Here is a 24,593-nt window from a genome sequence, read left to right on the forward strand (position 1 = left end):
ACACCACCCTCAAGTTCTGCAAACAGTCATCAAAAGAAGGGCCGAAGATAGAGAAGTCATCCATAAAAATTTCAAGAAAAGTTTCTATCATATCATGGAATATAGCGGTCATGCAACGTTGAAATGTGGCAGGAGCATTACAAAGACCAAACGGCATGCGGAGAAAGGCGAAAGTTCCATAAGGACAAGTGAAAGTGGTTTTCTCTTGGTCCTCAGGTGCAATGGTGATTTGATTATACCCCGAATACCCATCTAGAAAACAATAAAACTCATGACCCGCTAACCTCTCAAGCATTTGATCAATGAAGGGAAGGGGAAAGTGGTCTTTTCGGGTGGCATCATTCAATTTTCTATAATCAATGCACACACGCCATCCCGTAGCAGTTCTGGTGGGTATTAGTTCATTATTGTCATTTGCAATCACAGTAATCCCACCCTTCTTTGGCACACACTGAACCGGACTTACCCATGCACTATCAGATATAGGATAAATAATACCTGCATCGAGAAGCTTAATCGTTTCAGCTTTCACTACCTCTTGCATCTTTGGATTTGATCTTCTCTGAGGTTGCACAAGAGGTGAGTACTTGTCTTCCATCAAGATTTTGTGCATACAGACTGATGGATTGAACCCTTTGATATCCGCCACCTTCCACGCAAACGCACCCTTGTGTGCTTTCAAGACTTTCAACAGTTTGTCTTCCATCACACCTGTCAAAGCAGCAGAAATAATGACAGGTAAAGTGTTACGCTCACCTAGGTATACGTACTTTAGGTGTGGAGGCAGTGGCTTCAGCTCGAGGCTCCTCCAGGCTTGATTTCTGTGGGATCAAGTCTTTTCGATCTCCCAAATCTTCTAACCTCAGCTTCATTGACCTTCTCCATGGATGGTTGGCATTCAAGTATGCCACTATTTCAGCTTTTTCGTCGTCCAAATCATCTTCTCCCAATGCAGTAGTGATAGCGGCCTCCAAAGGATCTCTCAAAGCATCCTGCGCATAGTTAGCATCAATTCTATAACAACTATCAGAATGCAGTGTGTGCTTAAGTGCATTAAAAACATCAAAAGTAATCTCTTCCTCGCCCACTCTCAATCTCAACTTCCCCTCTTGCACATCAATCAGTGCCTTGCCAGTCGCAAGGAACGGCCTCCCCAAAATCAAGGGCATCTCCATATCCTCCTCCATATCTAGCACCACGAAATCAGCAGGAAAAATAAACTTATCTACTTTCACTAGCACATCCTCAATAACTCCCCGTGGATACTTGACAGATTTGTCTGCTAGCTGTAACGACATCCTCGTTGGCTGTGGCTCTCCCAACCCAAGTTTCCTAAACACAGACAATGGCATCAGATTAATACTTGCACCAAGATCACATAATGCTTTATGAAAACCAACATCACCAATCATGCAAGGAATAGAGAAATTCCCTGGGTCTTTTAGCTTAGGTGGGATTTTGTTTTGCACCAAAGCGGAGCAATTTTCAGTTAAGTTGACTGTTATATGATCCTCCAGCTTCCTCTTATTTGCTAAGATATCCTTCAAAAATTTAGCATAACTAGGCATTTGCAATAGAGCATCGGCAAAGGGAATATTGATATGCAACTTTTTAAACACCTCGAGAAACTTACCGAATTGTGCATCTAGTTTTGCTTTTTTAAGTGCTGCAGAGAAAGGGGGAGGTATCACAATTTTATGTTGTGCAGTGGGTGTTGGTGTAGAGTTAGAAGACTTACCTTTAGATGTCGCAATCTGTTTATCCGACACTTGAATTTTTTCTTTCTCTCTTAACTCCAAAACTTTTCCGCTCTTCAACTCAATGGCCTTCAATTGCTCTTTGGGATTAGTCTCGGTATTACTTGGCAAGGTGCCCGGCTCTCTACTTGCTATCATCTTGGCCAACTGTCCAATTTGATTCTCGAGCCCCTTTATCGATGCATCTTGGTTTTGGAGTCGAGTTTCAGTGGAAGAAACAAACTTAGACATCATTTGTTCCAAGTTGGACTTTTCTTCTCTAGGAGGATCGGATCTGTACATCGGTTGTTTTCCATATTGTTGTCCTCCTTGCGGTCTATTCTGACTGTTTTGACCGCCCCATGAGAAGTTGAGATGTTGCCTCCACCCAGGATTGTATGTGTTCGAATAAGGGTCATTCCTTGGACGGTTTTGGACTCCCACTTGATTCATTGGTGCCTCATTTTGCACATAAAAGGGATTTCCATCTTGACAGTCTTTCACATAGTGTTCCCCTCCACATTTCTCACAGAATATCTCTTGCAGACGCATAGCTGTGCCACCCATGTTCAAGCCATCCAGCTTCCTGTTCAATGCATCCAGTTGTGCAGTAATAGCAGAAAAATTGGTTACCTGGTGAACTCCTGCACTTCTCCGCTGGTTGTTCCTGTCAGATTGAGGGTGATAACTGCTAGCGGCCATCTCTTCCAACAACTCATACCCTTCTTCCGCAGTCTTCCTCAACAGGTTGCCACAAGCAGCAGCATCTATCATAGTACGATTAGGAGTAAGCAAACCGTAATAAAATGTTTGAACGACTAACCCAAGTGGTAACTCGTGATGTGGAAATCTTCGTAGTAGGTCCTTGAAGCGTTCCCATGCCTCATATAAAGATTCCTGATCGAATTGAGCGAATGTTGTAATGTCTGCCCGCAGCTTCATGGTCTTGGAGGGAGGGAAGTATTTGATGAGAAAAGCTTTCGCCATGTCGTCCCACGTAGCGATCGAACCTACAGACAAACAATTTAACCACGCTTTAGCTTTATCATGTAAGGAGAAAGGTAATAAACACAACCTAACAGCATCATCAGAAACTCCATTGAATTTAAAAGTATCGCAAATTTCAAGAAAATCTGCGATGTGCGTGTTTGGATCATCTACTGCAGTTCCTCCGAATTGGACTGTGTTCTGAATCATCTGGATTATGGCTGGCTTGATTTCAAAGTGATTTGCCCTGCACGATAGGTCTCACAATGCTGGGGCGTGCACCCTCCAAAGAAGGTTGGGCATACTCCAGCATCGGTATGCGGCGTGGCATCTCGACTTGTCTATTTTCACGCTGTTCCTCCTCAAGTTCTGGCTCGTGTCTCTCCATCAGTTCTTTAAGCCTCTATTGTTGTCTTCTCCTGCGGAAGGTTCTTTCAATTTCAGGATCAAACTCAAGCTCCACGTCAAGTGACTTTGTCATGCACTGGAAGAGATGTCTGTAATAAAATATGAAGTGTTATCCCAAGAGAAATAAAATAATGCTAAAGGAAATAACTAAAAATAAAATTGTAGATTAACAGTCTCCGGCAACGGCGCCAAAAACTTGATCGAGTAAAACTTGCACAGTGAAATCCCCAATAAAATATTATTTTGTATGCTCAAAATTTAATCGCAAGTGCACGATGTCAAGTTATAATATAGTGTACGTAAGTACGAGTATCGTTCCACTGAAGACTGTGTTTTACAATTGTTATTTTCAGTTATTTAACATTTAGCAACGAAACTTGAGTTGATTGTTTTATTACCACTAAAATCAAATAAGAATGCAAATAAAAAGATTCAAAATCAAGTAATGAAATATAATGTCTAAAATGGTTGAGTAAAATTCAATGAGAAATGGATTTGTTGGGAATCTCGGTTCACCTACCCCTCGTTAATTAATTAATTCGTTCGATCGTGATCTACGCTTCCGACAGGATTTCCTAATCTATTGAACGCACTCTCTCGAGCTATGCCAAACTAATTCCACTCAATGAAGTAATTAAATATCTTTAATTATTTATCATGAGCGAATCGCATTTCGATCTATAAAATCCCCTAGTTTTCGACCCTTAGGACTATGACTATCGACACGTATCCAATTTCATATATCTATGTAAATTGTAGATCCGCAGACTATACTACTCGATCCTATCACTCGTTATTCTCTCGAACTCACTCGTGATATGAAAACGTCGTTAAAGTTAGCTAAATATCCGCCCGGGCGGATGGCTCTCGCAAAACAAAACTTTCTCCAAACTTGAGCACGCCCGAGCGGATGCAATTGTGCGCCCGGGCGGAGGTCTCTCGACTTTCTTCCTCTTTTTTTTCAGTTTCTTCGCAAATCTCCTGCATTTTCGCCACTAAACACATGAGCGACACAAAGACATAGATTATGCTAAAACAACACAAAATGCACGAAATCTAAGTGATAACTGCAACACAATGCAACAAGACACGATATGAAAAACAAGTAAAATCCACCTCTATCACAAGCTCTTTAAAAATACTTCCTACTATATTTTAATTTGATATTTAATAAACTCAACTTTTGAGCTTAATAAATTAAATCGATTATAAATTCAAAATTTGAATTTATTATTTAAATTAAAAATTCAACTACTTGAATTTTATCACCTTCAAAATTTAATATTTAATAAACTCAACTTTTGATTTTAATAAATTAAATCCTCAAATTTTATAAATTCAACTCCTTAAATTTATTCTCTCCAAATTTCATAAATTCAACTTCTTGAATTTACTATCTCATAAATTCAACTCCTTGAATTTATTTTCTCAAACTTTAATTATCATAAATTCGACTCTATTAATTTACTATATCATAATATAAATTCAACTCCTTGAATTTATTTTTCTCAAAGGAACAAATGATCCAGTGCTTGTGTGACCCTCAATGGTTCAGGGATACAGCTAGTATGTGATTCAGAATAACATTTATTCTTATTCGGGTTTACCCTAATTAACCCCATTCTTTTCATCAACTCTTTGATCAAGAATGTCAGAACTCGTTTCTGATTGCACCCATCGGATCATAGTAAGAGCGTCTAGTAGCATCGCCCTATGATCCCCTAGGTATCACTAATAGTGCCTGCAAGAACCAGTCGATTATGATTAGCGTACAGTACGGTCCCTTCATCTCATATATCCCGACCGAATTTGCAACCATTGGTTCATCGAGGGTTGCATAATAATTCGATAACTATGTGATACATATAAATAGTGGCATCGCATGTACCATTGGAGAACTCCTTCTCCAATGTACATATCATACTCTGGCCAGAGATTCCATTCACTATTATTTCATCAGATCACATAGGATATCCACATCCGTAGGTGAGCAGTAAATCCCCGAATACAATGCACTGGCTCCTATATGTGTCTCAACTGTATCCAACTTTGCCACCTGATGACTCTCCTGGAGCCGGTAAACGAGTCAAAGCACAGCCCTAGAATATAGAGCCTCAGTGTTATCCCGGGTCGTAAGAACTAATGGTGTACAATCATAAATACGGACTTATCCTCTCGATGAATGATAACCACTTGGAAAGTCCGAGGGAGAGTAGTATGGTATAATCATCATATGACTAACCATCTGCATGTTTGGACATCTCTATGCCATTACCAAGAAACGCAGTACACAACATCACAGATGCTAATCTCGAGTTCAAGCGACCTTTTATCCATGTTTTAGGCGGCTCAATCGACTAGGAACGAATTTAGATTATACAGTATTTACAAACGAGTTTCAACATCGAATTATGATTCATTTGTATTAAAGTATAATCAAGGTATTTATCTATGTTGTTCACATAGGTATACAGATAAATAAATAACAAACCATGAAATAATGAATTATATTAAAATAAAGATTGTTAATTACAACTGAGTCAATAAAATCCCTAGCCAACAGTTGACTTGCAGGGCATCTACTCTAACAATCTCCCACTTGTCCTAGAGCCAACTACCCATAAAATTTAATCTCATTGCTTCGTGATGCTTTTCAAACAATTGTCCTGGCAAGGGCTTTGTAAGTGGATCAGCAACATTATCTGCAGAGGAGACTCTTTCGACTGATATATCACCTCTTCCCACAATCTCTCGGATGATGTGGAACTTCCTCAGTACATGTTTGGATCGCTGATGAGACCTTGATTCCTTTGCTTGCGCAACGGCACCAGTGTTGTTGCAGTACACTGGGACTGGATCAACTCCATTAGGAATAACGTCCAACTTTTGGACAAAATTACTCATCCAAACTGCCTCTATGGCTGCAGCAGATGCAACATTGTACTCAACTTCAGTGGTGGAATCCGCAACGGTGTCTTGCTTGGAACTTTTCCAAGAGACAGCCGCACCATTAAGCATGAATACAAAACCAGAGGTCGATTTCGAATCTTCTACATCATATTGGAAGCTAGAATCAGTGTAGCCTTCCAATTTTAATTCTCCACCCCCATAGACCATGAACAAGTTCTTAGTCCTTCTCAAGTACTTAAGAATATCTTTCACGGCCTTCCAATGCATTGGACCAGGGTTCTCCTGATATCTGCTTGTATCACTCAAAGCGTAAGCAACATCGGGACGTGTCAATTTCATATCATACATGATACTACCAATGGCTGACGCATATGGAATACATGTCATCATCTCTATCTCTTCATCAGTTTTGGGACACATTGCCTTAGATAGAGTAACACCATGACACATTGGTAAGTATCCTCTCTTGGACTCTTCCATAGAGAATCACTTTATAATGGAATCGATATAGGTGGCTTGGGTGAGCCACAACATCCTTTTTTATCTATCTCTATAGATTTGTATTCCCAATATATAGGATGCTTCAACCATGTCTTTCATAGAGAATTTACTTGCTAACCATACTTTAGTTGATTGCAATAATCCTACACCATTCCCAATGAGCAGGATATCATCAACATAAAGTACCAGGAATGTCACCGCACTCCCACTAACTTTCTTATACACGCACGGTTCCTCAAGATTCTTGGCAAAGCCAAACTCTTTGATAGTGCTATCAAATCCGAGGTTCCAACTCCTTGATGCCTGCTTCAGACCATATATTGATCTCTGAAGTTTGCATACCTTATGCTCACTTCCTACTGATGTGTATCCCTCAGGTTGAGACATATAAATTTCTTCTTTGATGTCTCCATTGAGGAATGCAGTATTTACATCCATTTGTCATATCTCTTAGTCATACCATGCTGCTATGGCCAATAGTATTCTAATGGACTTAAACATTGCAACTGGTGAAATAGTTTCCTCATAGTCAATACCTTGTCTTTGAGTATAACCTTTTGCAACCAGTCTTGCTTTGAAGGTCACTACCTTCCCATCCGCCCCAAGCTTTTTTTTGTATATCCATTTGCATTCTATAGGAATGATTCTCTCAGGTGGATCCACCAATGACCAGACTTGGTTTGAATACATAGAGTCCATTTCAAACTGCATGGCTTCAAGCCATTTGGTTGAATCAGTATCAGATATTGTTTCTTTGAAATTCATTAGATCACATCCAACACAATGCTCATCACGGCTTTGTTCATGAAGAAGCGTATATCTTGCAGGTGGTCTAATAACCTTATCAGACCTTCTAGAAGCTTGTACTTCAACTACTAGTTCTTGGAAAATGGGTTCAACTTCTATAATTGAGGGAGTATCTTGAATTTCTTCAAGTTCTATCATCTTGCCTTTTCTAATTATCTTTCCAAAAAGGTAGTATTTCTTGAAAAAAAACATTTTTGCTTCATTGGGATGATAGAAATAATATCCAACAGAATTCTTTTGATATCCTACAAAGTAGCACAAAGTGGATCTACTATCCAATTTATCTCTCACTTTCTGCTTCACGTAAGTAGGACATCCCCATATTCTCATGTAAGAATATTAAGGAGTTTTTCTCATCCATTTCTCATATGGTGTTTTATCCACTGCTTTAGTAAGGACATTATTCAACAACATTGTCGCAGTTTCAAACGCAAAGCCCAAAACGACATAGGCAATTCAGTGAATCCCATCATGGATCGAACCATGTCCATCAAGGTTCGATTTCGAGGTTCAGAAACACCATTCAATTGTGGTGTTGTTGGTGGAGTCCACTGTGAGAGAATCTCATTCTCTTTTAGATAATCCAAAATTCAGCACTCAAGTATTATCTACATCGATCAGATCGAAGTGTCTTAATACTTCTTTCTAGCTGGTTTTTCTACTTCAGATCCGAATCCTTAGAACATTTCATATGCTTCAGATTTGTGTTTCATCATATAAACGTACATATACCTCGAATGGTCATCAGTAAAGGTAATGAAGTAGGATTGCTCATATTTTGTGCTAACACTTAGCGGGCCACAAATGTCTATGTGGATCAAATCCAATAGACCATGCGTAAGTTCAACGTTTCCATTGAATAGAGTCTTTATCATTTTTCCCTTTTAGATAGGATTTACAAGTAGATAGAAAATTTATGTCTGACAAGTCAAACATGCCTTCTCCCACTAGCTTGTGCATCCTTCTTTGGGAAATGTGACATAGTCTAGCGTGCCATATTTGTGTGAGATTTGGATCATTTAACTTTCTTTTGTTTGTTGTTGAAATCATATTTACTTGGACATTCACTTATTTCCAGAACATTTCTGGCATATATAATTTCTTATATCCAGACTTCTTGCAGTGAAATAAATATGTTCTGACTTATCGGGCTTTGTAGGCCTTTTAAGTGTCCTTCATAGTTTGCCTCTTATTGGGTTTGTTTTTTCTTGTGAGGGGCAGAACATTTATTTCTCTTACCTTGTGGGCCATTTTTCGTCCAATGAGAGGCCCATTAAAAAAAACAACAATTCCATATTTTATGGTGATCTCATAAGTTATAAGCGTATAGACTAGCTCTTCAAGGCTATCATCTGTCTTATTCAAATTTAAGTTCACCATAACCCCGTCAAATGAGGAAGAGAAAAACAACAAATTGATGTTATCTAGTAACTTGTTAGGAATCACATATTCCAGGCCCACCACATTCTCAATAAGCCTAGTCATATGTACACCACGCTCATGGGTCAGAGCCCCATCTTGCATACATGTAGTCATGAGGTTTTAAAACTGTGTGCATCACTATACGAGTTTCATGTACCATGCAACTCTTGCATGTGTACTCGAATGTCAGCATCATTCCACATTTCCTCAAACTGTCCCTACAGTTCATTTGACATAGAAGCGAGCATGTTACACTTTAGCTTGCATACTATGGTCCTACCATCTTGTATGTTTTGTCAGTTCAGCAGGACAGACATTAGTGTATATGCCATTTTCTCTGAATTCAGAACAATTTTCTCAACCAGTCTTGAAAATTAGATTTGATTAGCTTGTTAATAATAAAAATGTATTACGTAACGAAATCGAAAATATACTGATACGGAAACATAATAATGGTTGCTGATAATTTTAAAATAATTCTAAGATATAAAATATGGATTTTATTTTATAAATCTCCCTCCCACTATTTTGACATTTCGACCACCCTCTGATGAAAAAGGGAAATCGTATTTCCATAGTGGGCACGTAGAGTCCAATTAGCCAATTATAATCCCGAATAATATCAGCCAATTATAATTTCTAAAAGGTAGAATCCAACTTCATCCCTATGCAACTTCCATGTGTTTTGTCTCACGTTTAATAAGGACCCAATAATATGACGCCGTTTATTTTCGCGTGTCAAACCGACCCATCAATGTTGAATTGTAGTAGACGGTCGCCATGAGTTCCCCCCAATAATATGAGCCGAAGTCATATGTCCGGTGGAAGTCACAGCTTTCCGGCGTCCAGGCCTCCCCAATAATATGAGCCAGACACTGTCCGCGGGTAGCGATCAACATGCAACCACGGTTGATGGAAGGCAAGAAAAAATTAAACTCTTTTAATTTTTTCTTTTTTGGTTTGATATAATTTTTGAATCATATTCAAAATGAGGGATTTTAATTTTAAAATTGTCTCATCATTTTAATTTAATAATCACGTGCCACGAGTTTGTATGTTTGCCGGATTCATGCAACTATATTATTTAATAATATACATACATTCATACTACTATATATCGCATATATCATAATATGACATTCAACAACAAATAAGGATGATCGATTGCCAAGACTATTAGATCCATGTGAGCCATACATGGATCCAGGTCCAAAAACTAGGTGAATGCATGGATGCAAATGCAACAATTACAAGAGCTTCCAATATTTTACATGTCTTCATCTCGTTCATCGGGTCCACCATCTTCCAATATCTCACTATTTCTAACAATTACATTTAAATAGCCATGGCACATAAGGGATACATCTCATGGGATGGAAACGAGCCATAAACCAAGTCCACTTTAATAATATCAAATATTAAAAAACAAATATAACAGTAAAATATTCTTAACATACACCAAACATATTGGTCAAGGCTCTCGATCATCCTTCATGCATTTAATATCAAATATTAACATCAATTTAATTAATTGATAAAGCATATATCTAATAATTTTATCACTGACCACCACAATAATTAAAGAATTTAATAAATTAAATAAACACCTTTATTTAATTTCCAATTAAATCAATAATAATTGATTTCTTGTAAAACTCATTTTTACCATAAATAATTAAAATCATATTCTAATTATTTATTTTACAAGAAAATTATTAATTTTTCAAAAATTAATTTTCCAAAATAAAAATTGAACCAATTTTCAAAAATATCAATTTTGCCCAAAAATTTGAAAAATCAGAAATTTTCACCAAATGCCCAAACAACTCAAGCCCATCATCCAAAACGGTTCCCGAGACACTCCCGGACAGCCGTCCACACTGCCCGCGCACTGCCTGAACGTTTCGGGCAGTCGCAGGCACACTGTGCACTTCGTGCGCGCACAGCAGTGCGCCCGCGGGCGTGCACAATGCGCGGATGTTCCGCCCAGCTCCTGCGCTCGTGCTGCGTGCGCACGCTACGCGGACTGCGTGCTGCGCCCGCGGTCTGCCTTCGAAAATAATTTTTTTTTATTATTTCTGGAAAAATAAATTTTTATGGTGCATCAAATTTCTGAAAAATTTTCTTTGTGGTTAGAAATAAATTATTCAATATGATTTAAAACCATACGATTTAGAAAACCTGGCTCTGATACCACTGTTGGATCTTGGTTTTCTCGTGCCCAAAACGCAGCGGAAGTTTTAAAAAATTTTAGATCTTGACTTTCAAGATCCTTTTGGACACTCATATGGTTTTTACAATTAAACATTCATAGGAAGTAAATCGTTTTATACCTTTGGTGATTAAATCATTTGGCTCCAACTAATCCGTTATGACGGATCTAGCTCTTGATGAATCCCTACGAACGATTTTCAAAATCTCTTTTTTTTATTCTTCTAATTAGGTCCACGACTGGAAGATTAATTCATCTTCTAATTTGCACTAGAAAAATTAGAAGAAATTTTAACGTTGGATATCAAAATATTGAGAGGCGACTCAACCCTAAAATCTAATCAAGGTGGCCGAAATTTTAGAGTACTTGGGAGAGGGGATTTCGAAAATCACAACGGTGGTGGAGGCTAGGGTTATTGTAACGACCCGAAAATCAGACTATGTATAAGCCATGCATAATTATTATTATTTAAATTTAAAATTGATTTATATATATATATATGAAGGGTCTAATTCATTTTGATATTTGACAAGTCATAACTATTTATTTTAAATGCAAAAATTTAGTTTTATTTTTTCAGTTAAATACGCGATGACGGAATGGAGTTTGGAAATTAGAAATAAGAATAATAATAAGAAAAATATTTCTAAATTTAATCTAAGTCAATGAGTAAGTTAATTTAAAGAAAAAGAATGTTTTAGGATTTATTAAATTAATTGGAGTCAAGTTAGTAAATAAATCTTATTAGGTTCAATATTTAATTAAAGCTTAAATTAAAATATGTAAACAAGTGAGGATAGATTATCTAGGTATAATATAGTCAAGAAATTAATCATAGTATTTGAATATTTAAATTTGAGGTCATGAATGCCATGCAATAATCTAACCCAAATTTAATGTGTAAATTCACTAAAATATATAATGAGAGTGCTAAACTTTAAGCAATTAAAATACAAGATTTAAACAATAAAATACCATGCAAATTAGCAATAATAATTTTGAGTCCAACATTTAAAATAATTCAAAGGTTAGTAACACCCCATTTAAACCGATCCTAATTACACTTCATGGTGTATTCATTTACCCTCTTAATTCACCAAGTAATGGTAATTCAAATATTATAGCACACCACATTCATCCTCATCTTACTACCTAGCATACCAACGTGTATATGCAACAAAAATGAGGGAAAAGAATAGGCTAGCAAGGAATAAGAAAACATTTCAAACCATTCCACTTCTTGAGTTGTAACCTCCCACCTTAATGCATGTTATGACCCATTTAACACTACTTATAACATTCATCTTCATCACCTACATATCCAACACCTATATGCTCGAAAATATCAAGAGAAACCAGCTGCCATAATCGTGTAAGAATAGCAGCAATAATAAGGAAAATAATGAAGAATCCTTCGGCAGCAAGGGGTGAAGGGAAATCAATTCAATCCCATTCAACTTCTTGCACTTGTAACTCTCCACTAAATCCACTTCAAGACCCCTTTAACACCTCCTATATCATAGACCTTCATCCCTAACATCAACTACACCCCTACATTCGAAATATCAGAAAGAACAAGCTGCTGAATTCGAGAGACAACAACAGAAACAAGAAGGAAAAGCCAACTCCGATTCCGTCGCATCGTATTGTCGTTTTGATCTGTTTTATTCAAAACAACTTCCAGGCATGTATATGTTGTTTCTTTGCTCTTCAATCAAGTCCTATAAGTATTTTTAAACATTATATGTTAAAGATTCATGAGGCCAAACGAAATTATGGCAGAAACATTTTCGAAAAATCTGCACAGGTCCTCGGAATTGGCTTATGTTTTTGTTTGAGATGTTTCTTGTGATTTCAGGAGTTGTTTCGGTTCCAGGCTCCCAAGGCTGATTATAGGCATGATTTGAGTATGTTAGGGGGTTTTTGGTTCATGTGTTTCAGTCCATACACTCAAGAACGAAATAATGACAACAACTTTCCCTTAGGTGCAATAATGAGTCACGGTTTTGGTCGTTTGGGTGGTTAAGGTGCGTGTTCTAATCTTGGCTGTCCTAGGGACTGTAGCCATGGTTAGAACCCTCACTTACCATGTCTAGGACGTGACCAAGGTGTCCTTTCAAGGTTTGGTTCATGGTTCCCTCAAAATTTTTAAACAACAACACAAGTGCATATTTCGGTCTTTCCATTCCCTGTGTGAGTGTGTTTCGGTTTTGGGGTGTGGTTTGGTCTGTTGGCTTCTAGCCCTTAGCCATGGTCCAAGCCATGCCTTAGGATTTTGGTAAGAGTATTTGGGTGGTGGTTCAAGCCCTTGGTCATTAAATTTCAGAATTTCCCCTCAAATACACAAGCTGCTCCTGCTATAATTTGACAGGAACTTGCTGTTCGGTTCATGAGGTCGGTTTGAGTTCTTGTCTGGCTTTTTAGCCCATGGCCTTAGACTGGACAGTACCTCAATGAGTTAGGAAAGTCATGTTTTTGGCCGTTCGTGATTCGGTCGAGTTTAGAGGTCGTACGAGAATTTACGGTGAAAGGTGCCAAAATGACTCTCGAAAGAGTGTTTTATGTTTTTCGATTCCTTTCACCCATTTTCGTGTTTTACAGTTATTATGCATATTTTTCAGTATGTTTGGGGTATTTTTAATAATGTTTAAACGTCGGTTTAATGTTGGTTCGGGTTGGTACGAAGCCATGGTTAAAAATCAAGTTGTTGGTCCGAATCGTCTCGTTTTTTGTTCTATTATTAAAATTTTGTCAAGTTAAGATTTATTGCATGTGTCACATACTAGAAGTAAGTCGCAGCAAGCCTGAGAACGATCCAACTCATCCGGTAAAAATAAGGTTATAATTATATTACGTGCATAAAAATATAAAATATTTATTTTTGAGATATATGCTATATGTCTTGTGGCCACCTTATGCTTATGGGTTAGGAAGTCGGTAGGCGCAACCGAGGACCTCTCCGCCCGGTGACTTACGATCGGTTTATAATTATGTATGGGTACGGACATCCAGTGCAAGGGCTGTGATTGATCTCTACCGCCCAGTATACTTTGGTTTAGTCTGATCAGGCGCTTACGCTATGTTATGGTCCACTTGCTTAGAAACATTATCTCTACCAGAAAAAATTGTGATATGTTATGACAGAGCTCTATTGAGCAAAGCTTTTACGTATGAATTTTCAGATATGCACGTAGTTATAATTATTCATTATACGATTTTCACCATACGCTCTACGATACTTTATTTTTATGATTCATGCGATTTTATGATATATTTACTTGTTATTCACGATATATACATGTTGAGTCTTTAGACTCACTAGACCTGATTGTCGTAGGTATTGACGAGGTCGAGACCGCGGGCGGAGACCAGTGATCGATCTTGGGACAACAGTAGTAAACCCGAGGACCTTATGATTTAGTTTATGCACCTTTTATCATTTATCATTCAAACTCGATTTTAACATGTTGGATTATTTTTAAATTGTTGTTTGAAATACAATGTTGACTTCCGCTGTTATTTTAAAGTTAAAATTATTTACATGTTTATTTTATAAATGAGGCAAGATGATCATATATTTAGAAAAATTTTTATAATTCCGCAAAAATACGAGTACGAAATACGGGCCTCTACAGTTATAACTTGTTTTCTCTTTTTTATAAACAAGTCATGTCCTAATATCCATAATTAACATTAATGAGCTTGATTAATTAATTGGACTAGTCCAACTAGTTTAATTAATTAATCAAAATCCATTAATAATTTTAATTATTTAGTATGTTGGACATGTACTCCTACAAACCCTTTAAACATACTTCTTATTATATTTTAATTTAATATTTAATAAACTCAACTCTTGAGCTTAATAAATTAAATCGATTATAAATTCAACATTTGAATTTATTATTTAAATTATAAATTCAACTCCTTGAATTTTATCACCTCAAAAATTTAATGTTTAATAAACCCAACTTTTGATTTTAATAAATTAAATTCTCAAATTTTATAAATTCAACTTCTTGAATTTACTATGTCATAAATTCAACTCCTTGAATTTTTTTTCCTCAAAATTTAATTATCATAAATTCAACTCCTTGAATTTACTATATCATAATATATATTCAACTCCTTGAATTTAATCTCTCAACGGGAACAAATGATCCAGTACTTGTGTGACCCTCAATAGTTCAGGGATACAACTAACCGTGGGTTCACATCTCCATGTGATTCAGAATAACATTTATTTTATTCGGATTTACTCTAGTTAACCCCATTCTTTTCATCAACTCTTTGATCTAGAATTTCAGAACTCATTTATGATTGCACCCATCGGATCATGGTAAGAGCTTCTAGTAGCATTGCCCCATGATCTCCTAGGTATCACTGATAGTGCATGCAAGAACCAGTCGATTATGATTAGCGTACAGTACGGTCCCTTCATCTCACATATTCCGATCGAATTTGCAACCATCGGTTCATCGAGGGTTGCATAATAATTCGATAACTATGTGATACATATAAATAGTGCCATAATCGTGTAAGAATAGCAGCAATAATAAGGAAAATAATGAAGAATCCTTCGGCAGCAAGGGGTGAAGGGAAATCAATTCAATCCCATTCAACTTCTTGCACTTGTAACTCTCCACTAAATCCACTTCAAGACCCCTTTAACACCTCCTATATCATAGACCTTCATCCCTAACATCAACTACACCCCTACATTCGAAATATCAGAAAGAACAAGCTGCTGAATTCGAGAGACAACAACAGAAACAAGAAGGAAAAGCCAACTCCGATTCCGTCGCATCGTATTGTCGTTTTGATCTGTTTTATTCAAAACAACTTCCAGGCATGTATATGTTGTTTCTTTGCTCTTCAATCAAGTCCTATAAGTATTTTTAAACATTATATGTTAAAGATTCATGAGGCCAAACGAAATTATGGCAGAAACATTTTCGAAAAATCTGCACAGGTCCTCGGAATTGGCTTATGTTTTTGTTTGAGATGTTTCTTGTGATTTCAGGAGTTGTTTCGGTTCCAGGCTCCCAAGGCTGATTATAGGCATGATTTGAGTATGTTAGGGGGTTTTTGGTTCATGTGTTTCAGTCCATACACTCAAGAACGAAATAATGACAACAACTTTCCCTTAGGTGCAATAATGAGTCACGGTTTTGGTCGTTTGGGTGGTTAAGGTGCGTGTTCTAATCTTGGCTGTCCTAGGGACTGTAGCCATGGTTAGAACCCTCACTTACCATGTCTAGGACGTGACCAAGGTGTCCTTTCAAGGTTTGGTTCATGGTTCCCTCAAAATTTTTAAACAACAACACAAGTGCATATTTCGGTCTTTCCATTCCCTGTGTGAGTGTGTTTCGGTTTTGGGGTGTGGTTTGGTCTGTTGGCTTCTAGCCCTTAGCCATGGTCCAAGCCATGCCTTAGGATTTTGGTAAGAGTATTTGGGTGGTGGTTCAAGCCCTTGGTCATTAAATTTCAGAATTTCCCCTCAAATACACAAGCTGCTCCTGCTATAATTTGACAGGAACTTGCTGTTCGGTTCATGAGGTCGGTTTGAGTTCTTGTCTGGCTTTTTAGCCCATGGCCTTAGACTGGACAGTACCTCAATGAGTTAGGAAAGTCATGTTTTTGGCCGTTCGTGATTCGGTCGAGTTTAGAGGTCGTACGAGAATTTACGGTGAAAGGTGCCAAAATGACTCTCGAAAGAGTGTTTTATGTTTTTCGATTCCTTTCACCCATTTTCGTGTTTTACAGTTATTATGCATATTTTTCAGTATGTTTGGGGTATTTTTAATAATGTTTAAACGTCGGTTTAATGTTGGTTCGGGTTGGTACGAAGCCATGGTTAAAAATCAAGTTGTTGGTCCGAATCGTCTCGTTTTTTGTTCTATTATTAAAATTTTGTCAAGTTAAGATTTATTGCATGTGTCACATACTAGAAGTAAGTCGCAGCAAGCCTGAGAACGATCCAACTCATCCGGTAAAAATAAGGTTATAATTATATTACGTGCATAAAAATATAAAATATTTATTTTTGAGATATATGCTATATGTCTTGTGGCCACCTTATGCTTATGGGTTAGGAAGTCGGTAGGCGCAACCGAGGACCTCTCCGCCCGGTGACTTACGATCGGTTTATAATTATGTATGGGTACGGACATCCAGTGCAAGGGCTGTGATTGATCTCTACCGCCCAGTATACTTTGGTTTAGTCTGATCAGGCGCTTACGCTATGTTATGGGCCACTTGCTTAGAAACATTATCTCTACCAGAAAAAATTGTGATATGTTATGACAGAGCTCTATTGAGCAAAGCTTTTACGTATGAATTTTCAGATATGCACGTAGTTATAATTATTCATTATACGATTTTCACCATACGCTCTACGATACTTTATTTTTATGATTCATGCGATTTTATGATATATTTACTTGTTATTCACGATATATACATGTTGAGTCTTTAGACTCACTAGACCTGATTGTCGTAGGTATTGACGAGGTCGAGACCGCGGGCGGAGACCAGTGATCGATCTTGGGACAACAGTAGTAAACCCGAGGACCTTATGATTTAGTTTATGCACCTTTTATCATTTATCATTCAAACTCGATTTTAACATGTTGGATTATTTTTAAATTGTTGTTTGAAATACAATGTTGACTTCCGCTGTTATTTTAAAGTTAAAATTATTTACATGTTTATTTTATAAATGAGGCAAGATGATCATATATTTAGAAAAATTTTTATAATTCCGCAAAAATACGAGTACGAAATACGGGCCTCTACAGTTATAACTTGTTTTCTCTTTTTTATAAACAAGTCATGTCCTAATATCCATAATTAACATTAATGAGCTTGATTAATTAATTGGACTAGTCCAACTAGTTTAATTAATTAATCAAAATCCATTAATAATTTTAATTATTTAGTATGTTGGACATGTACTCCTACAAGCCCTTTAAACATACTTCTTATTATATTTTAATTTAATATTTAATAAACTCAACTCTTGAGCTTAATAAATTAAATCGATTATAAATTCAACATTTGAATTTATTATTTAAATTATAAATTCAACTCCTTGAATTTTATCACCTCAAAAATTTAATGTTTAATAAACCCAACTTTTGATTTTAATAAATTAAATTCTCAAATTTTATAAATTCAACTTCTTGAATTTACTATGTCATAAATTCAACTCCTTGAATTTTTTTTCCTCAAAATTTAATTATCATAAATTCAACTCCTTGAATTTACTATATCATAATATATATTCAACTCCTTGAATTTAATCTCTCAACGGGAACAAATGATCCAGTACTTGTGTGACCCTCAATAGTTCAGGGATACAACTAACCGTGGGTTCACATCTCCATGTGATTCAGAATAACATTTATTTTATTCGGATTTACTCTAGTTAACCCCATTCTTTTCATCAACTCTTTGATCTAGAATTTCAGAACTCATTTCTGATTGCACCCATCGGATCATGGTAAGAGCTTCTAGTAGCATTGCCCCATGATCTCCTAGGTATCACTGATAGTGCATGCAAGAACCAGTCGATTATGATTAGCGTACAGTACGGTCCCTTCATCTCACATATTCCGATCGAATTTGCAACCATCGGTTCATCGAGGGTTGCATAATAATTCGATAACTATGTGATACATATAAATAGTGGCATCGCATGTATCATTAGAGAACTCCTTCTCCAATGTACATCTCATACTCTAACCAGATATTTCATACACTATTATTTCATCAGATCACACAGGATATTCACACCCATAGGTGAGCGGTAAATCCCCGACTACAATGTACGGGCTCCTATATGTGTCTCAACTGACCCAACCTCGCCACCTGATGACTCTCCTGGGGCCGGTAAACGAATCAAAGCACAACCCTAGCATAGAGCCTCAGTGTTGTCCCAGGTCGTAAGGACTAATGGTCTACAATCATAACCACAGACTTATCCTCTCGATGAATGATAACCACTTGAAAAGTCTGAGGGAGAGTTGTTCGGTATAATCATCATATGACTACCCATCTGCATGTTTGGACATCTCTGTGCCCTTACCAAGAAATGCAGTACACAACATCACATATGTTAGTCTCGAGCTCAAGCTAACCTTTATCAATGTTTTAGACGGCTGAATCGACTAGGAACGAATTTAGATTATACAGTGTTTACAAACGAGTTTCAACATCGAATTATGATTCATTTGTATTAAAGTAAGGTCTTTATATGTTGTTCACATGGGTATACAGATAAAGAAATAAAAACCATGAAATAATAAATTCTATTAAAATAAAGATTGTTAATTACAACTGAGTCAATAAAATCCCTAGCCAACAGTTGACTTGCAGGACATCTACTCTAACATATATGGTGGTAAACTATACGTGAATAATAAAACATGGATATGGGCGTCGGTGGGATTATACGGGCACAACATATTAGTTTCGACTGGTGCGGGATGTGCTGCTACATGAAATATGATAAGTTGTACAAATATTTTTGGCAAAAACTTGTGTGAGACGGTTTAACAGGTCGTATTTTGTGAGACAGATGTCTTATTTGGGTCATCCATTAAAAACTATTACTTTTTATGCTAAGAATATTACTTTTTATTGTGAATATCGTTAGGGTTGACTCGTCTTACAGAGAAATATTCGTGAGACCGTCTCACAAGAGACCTACTCAATATTTTTGTGATCGCCATGGCTTAAGGAATTGAAGGTAAGGTCTACGCGAATTGACCGAACAATTGATTCTCTAACAATCAATAATGTGAGATTGTTAATCTTTTGAAGCCTGCACGAGTTCAACTTATTCAATATCTCGTGAGTAAATGTTAATGTCTTACGCATATCTTATGATTTTATTATGTATTGATGCTATATGCATATTCTTGACAGGTGATGAAATTACTGATGGCAAACATGCGATTGAGTAGTTCGGGGTGGCGAGGAGAATTGCATGGCACATCATTTGTTGAACCTTCCTTAGCCATGTTTAAGAAAAATATTTTTATATTTGCATGTATTTTAATTATGTATTGTTTGGGATACATTACTGTTGTGTGTTGACGATGCTTTAAATATTGATGACTTTTTTTGGATCGTAATAATATTTTATGATAGTTCAAATTTTGAGTCCTCATGTTAGGTGTAGACCGCAAGATTATTTTATAAAAATAAAAAGTTTAAATTGTTCCTATTTTTTAAATAAGAAAAATCGACGGGATGTCACATTTTTCGTGTCATCGTCGGAATGACGTCGCTTTTCGGCCATTGATTTTCAATGAAAATTTCCTCTAAATTTATATACGATCAAGATGGAGAACACAACTTTCAATCGTGAACCTAATCGTTGGAGGTTGAAGAACGATAAATCAAGTTGATTGTTGTTCGTAAGGAAATATAAAAAAAGTTATATCCACTTAAAATACAGAATAATTCGAGTCAAGCGTTAAATTTTAAACGAACATCCAATAAACTCCTTATAAATAGATTAGAACAATATGACGGCTAATCAACTTTAGAATGTCATAAATGAAATTTAAACTTCTGTTGTATTTTGAGTTCGAAAAAACTAGTACACCAACATTTATGACATATTTCGTATCATTCACATTCCACGAACACTTTTTTTTGTTGACATTCAACTAACATAACTAAAGATACCATAGAAACTACATAAAATATAGACAAACTATTTATACATCTCTTTTTCCCAAACCTTTCTCAATATTTCCTGCCATCCCTTGAAGATTGAGATCAAGATAACTAGCCATATCCCCGAAACTCATCCCTTCAATCGGATCGGCCAAGAACGACCATTCGATCAAGCAACCATGCAGCTCATCCCCACCGTCCATTGAGACGACTTTTATCGTTGACTTATAACCCTTGATTCCCATGTTATTCTCCAAAATTTCATAGCTCAAACACCTGGCGGTTGGATCAATATCAACCAACTTCTCATGGCACCACCTCAGAACCCCGCCACCGCCACAGTCTCCACCGCCTTCAGTGGTGGCGCAGTATCGGACTAGGCCAGGCTCCCGGTTCGACCCTTCGATCTTGTAGCATGTGTCGATGGTTGGTAGCCATCTGTTGAGGCTGCAGAAATCCTCTACGAGCGGCCACACCTCTTCTGCGGTGGACTTGCTTAATTTTGCTGTGGATTTGGCTTCCCATTTCGGAGGATCATTTTCTTTCGACATTAAAATTTGCTGAGAGAAATTGTTTTTGGATGGAGGAATAATGGGAGGCAGGGTAAGAAATACGAGTGAGCTGTTTTACATTAATATATACAGAATAGGCTAATTAATTAAGTTGACAAACTTATCGTAGTAAAATTTAGAACAGGGTTAGGACCCTAGCAAAATTAAAAGAGTAACTATCTTGTGACATGATATCAACACGTGTTTATAATTCAAAAATGATGTTCTTTGAATTAAAATTTAGCTTGCTTTGAATTCAAAGATTGCTTCATTATATTGTAACGACGTATAATTTTTTTTCTTTCCTAAACTTCACCTATAAATACTCATTCATTTTTCATTTCAAAATCACACCAAAATACAAAATCCTCTCATTTACAATCATAAGTGTAAAAGTGAGATAAATGATTTAGTGTGAGATTTCTTAATGATTATTTATCTTGTAAGAAATATGATTTGTGTATAGCAAATTAGTGTTCAAATTAGAATGTTCTGAATGAAATACTTTATATTCTCAATTCTCTTTTCTTCTTTGTTATTAATTAAGAAATGATCTCCTTGAGAGGTTTAGAGTAGACGTGGCTCAATCTTTGGTGAACTACTACAAATATTCATTATATTCATTGTTGATATTACTTATGATGTTTAGCTGCGATGTTACCTCGTTTATTTCCCTATTATCCCAACAATTTGTATCATATATTTATATGAGTGAAAAAAGTTAATCATATCCATATATATAATGAAAATTAATATTTTTTATATTAAAAATAATATTTTCTATTAGTAGAGACAAATATGAGATTTGTATTTTTCTCATAAAATTTATATGTTTTTTTTTGTTTTTAAAAACGAATTAAAATTGAACATTTCAAATCCATAATATACACGCATCATATGTATTTTTTATCCCTGAACTCTAAATTATAAAGAATTACTTTTTTAATAGCACCTTTCTCAAAATATCATTCAAAAATCAGAATTTTGATTTGCAAAATTTTTTATTTCGTTGAAAATAACTATTTTAGTTTGACAATTTGTATAAAAAAATTTTAAGAACTATAATAATATAAAAAATTTACATTGGATTCAGTCTAAAGAGCGAGTCTTCAAATCCGATTCGGTGCTCTGGATTTAGCACAGAATAAAATAAGGTTAGGGGTCGCCTGAGAGTTTTTCGATGTGACACCTCTGATGATTAAGTTAGTCGGGAGAACAACTTAAGAGTGAGATATAGTAGTGCTAAGAGAGTAAGAGAGTGTCAGTTAATAAAATTGTAGACTCGTACCTTGTATTTATAGAGGCATGAGTGGGGTGGTTACGTACCCTATGGGAGTAGAATTCTTGTTAAGATAGAACTCTATTTGAGACAAAAGACATCATGCAGTAGGACTTAACGACCGCAACAGCTAGGACTCTTTATGGCGGCTATGATTCTTGTCTTATCTCGATGAGGTTTGATCAAATCTCATATTTATCAGAGTTTCTCCTTTATCGACGAAGATATCTTCATATTCCCTAACTACGTTATAGCTCGAACTTCCCGACCATATTATTGGGGTTGGACCTCTAGTAAACAATTCGGACCTTTAATAAACAGGGTTGAGGGGTCCGAACCTGTTAGAAATTCATGAGCTCGGACTCCTGGGCTCGGACACCTTACTATATTGTTGAGCTCAGTATCCGGACTCTTGATCGATAATGAGGTATGGGCCTTAAAGGGCTAGGGCCAATTTATTGATGGCTTTGATCTGTCCAGATGTGTCAATTTTAGGGGACATCAATAGCACATCTCCTAAAAAAAGTATGAAGTTTATACTAAAAAATCTGTTCAAACTCCTAGTCTTTCTCTTTGTGTTCTTCGTTTTTGAGGTGTGTTTCTTTGATCCAACGTGGCATACCAAATGGTGCAGATGATGATCCCAAGTATAAATAGAAGACTATCCTCCCATTATTTCAGCTTTTTTTTCTCCGAGCCGTTAATCTGTTGAAATTTCGAGAACTTTCCCGACCATCATTTCATTCGCCCGACCATTTACCATCCGTCCCTTTCAGTAAGTTTGTTCATTTCAATTAATTCTAGGAGTAGATTTGTCTTCCCCCGATGAATACTATGTTCTGGAATTAATTGATTATTTAGATGACCCAATGTCTCAAACAACTGAGCCCGGACCATCCGAACCTTTATAAAAAGATCCAGAACCATGTCCTCTTGAAACTCGAGCTGAAAAATCTAAAAGACTGAGGCAATTGAAGGCTGATGAGGTTAGATTAAAAGAAAAAGGTCGGCCCTGGTATGAAGTCTTGGCTTCCCACTTAGATCCTGACTTAGGACCAACTATTAGAGAGGGGTCGGGCATGCCCCGTAGTTATAAATATGCATCCATGGCTGGACAGACCGAGCTCATCAACCCCCCGAGAGATTCTATGCTTTTTATGTAGATCGGTTAGAAATGAGCCTTAGATTGCCAATGCCTAAACTCATCCAAACCACATGTGATTGTTTTCAAATATTTTGAGCCAGTTAAGCTCTAATTCAATTAGTTCATTTCTAGATTTATGTGTTTTATTTAGGTTTTTCAAGGTTCCCATGGGGATCGGGAAATTATTAAATTCATTAAAATAAAGAGAACCGCTCCTGGCTGTTTTTACTTGTCCATCCGCCTCGAGCACAAATTTTTCAAAGGGAATCTAGACTCCCATAAGGGATGGCAAAACATTTTTTTTTTGTCAGGTCAACCAAGCCATGGCGCTGTAGCATGTTCTGGGTCATGAACTTTACTCTTCCCAAGAAATTAGCTGAGCCGGACCATGACTTCAAGAATTTTTCAGTCACCATGAGTGTCAAGTGTTATAATATTGAGAGCTTGTTAGAAGACAACATGCTCTGTAAATTTGGGTTCTGCTAATAAAAAAAGTGGGGTGGAAGGGGGACATAGATATGATCCTCCGACCCTTTATTTTCATTTTTTTTTACTTTTCTGCCCATTACTTTTATGTATTTTACATGCTGATGACCACACGATGGAAGCTAAAATGAAGGCAGAAATGACCAAGTTGAAGAGGAAAAGAACCGAGGCCCCTTCTAAGGAGCTGGCAACCGAGCCAACCTCTCATCCTCCCAACAAGAAAGGAAAGAAACCTCGGGATCGGTTTCTCATAACTCAACCCACATGGGTCCGAACTGTCTACCCTCTCCAAGAGAAAATACAAAGTGGGTGAAGCCCCTTCCAAGCCCGTGCTAGTGGTTCTGGATTATGCTCACAACCCCCGCAACCCGGACATTTCCTTCCTGGCTAAACCAGATGGGCGTGGGGCCATATGGATGATCCAAAATTTGGTTCCTTCCCTAGACTTGGGGGTTCTCCA

General features: G+C 36.8%; 1 protein-coding gene and 1 non-coding gene across 2 annotated transcripts; one reads left to right on the forward strand and one right to left on the reverse strand.

The window, feature by feature from the left end:
- The first annotated feature begins 2,568 nt into the window (after positions 1–2,568).
- On the forward strand, positions 2,569–2,674 carry LOC140808502 (small nucleolar RNA R71). The gene has a single exon (XR_012112923.1). It is a non-coding gene; the product is annotated as a small nucleolar RNA R71 (small nucleolar RNA).
- A 17,875-nt stretch (positions 2,675–20,549) lies between these two features.
- Positions 20,550–21,298, reverse strand: LOC140807928 (uncharacterized). Its single transcript, XM_073164884.1, has one exon. The coding sequence runs from the start codon at positions 21,222–21,224 to the stop codon at positions 20,715–20,717; it is 510 nt and encodes a 169-aa protein (XP_073020985.1). The 5' UTR covers positions 21,225–21,298; the 3' UTR covers positions 20,550–20,714.
- Between the last annotated feature and the right edge of the window lie 3,295 nt (positions 21,299–24,593).

Source organism: Primulina eburnea, chromosome 12 (assembly GCF_022965805.1).
Source record: "Primulina eburnea isolate SZY01 chromosome 12, ASM2296580v1, whole genome shotgun sequence".
Classification (NCBI taxonomy): domain Eukaryota; kingdom Viridiplantae; phylum Streptophyta; class Magnoliopsida; order Lamiales; family Gesneriaceae; genus Primulina; species Primulina eburnea.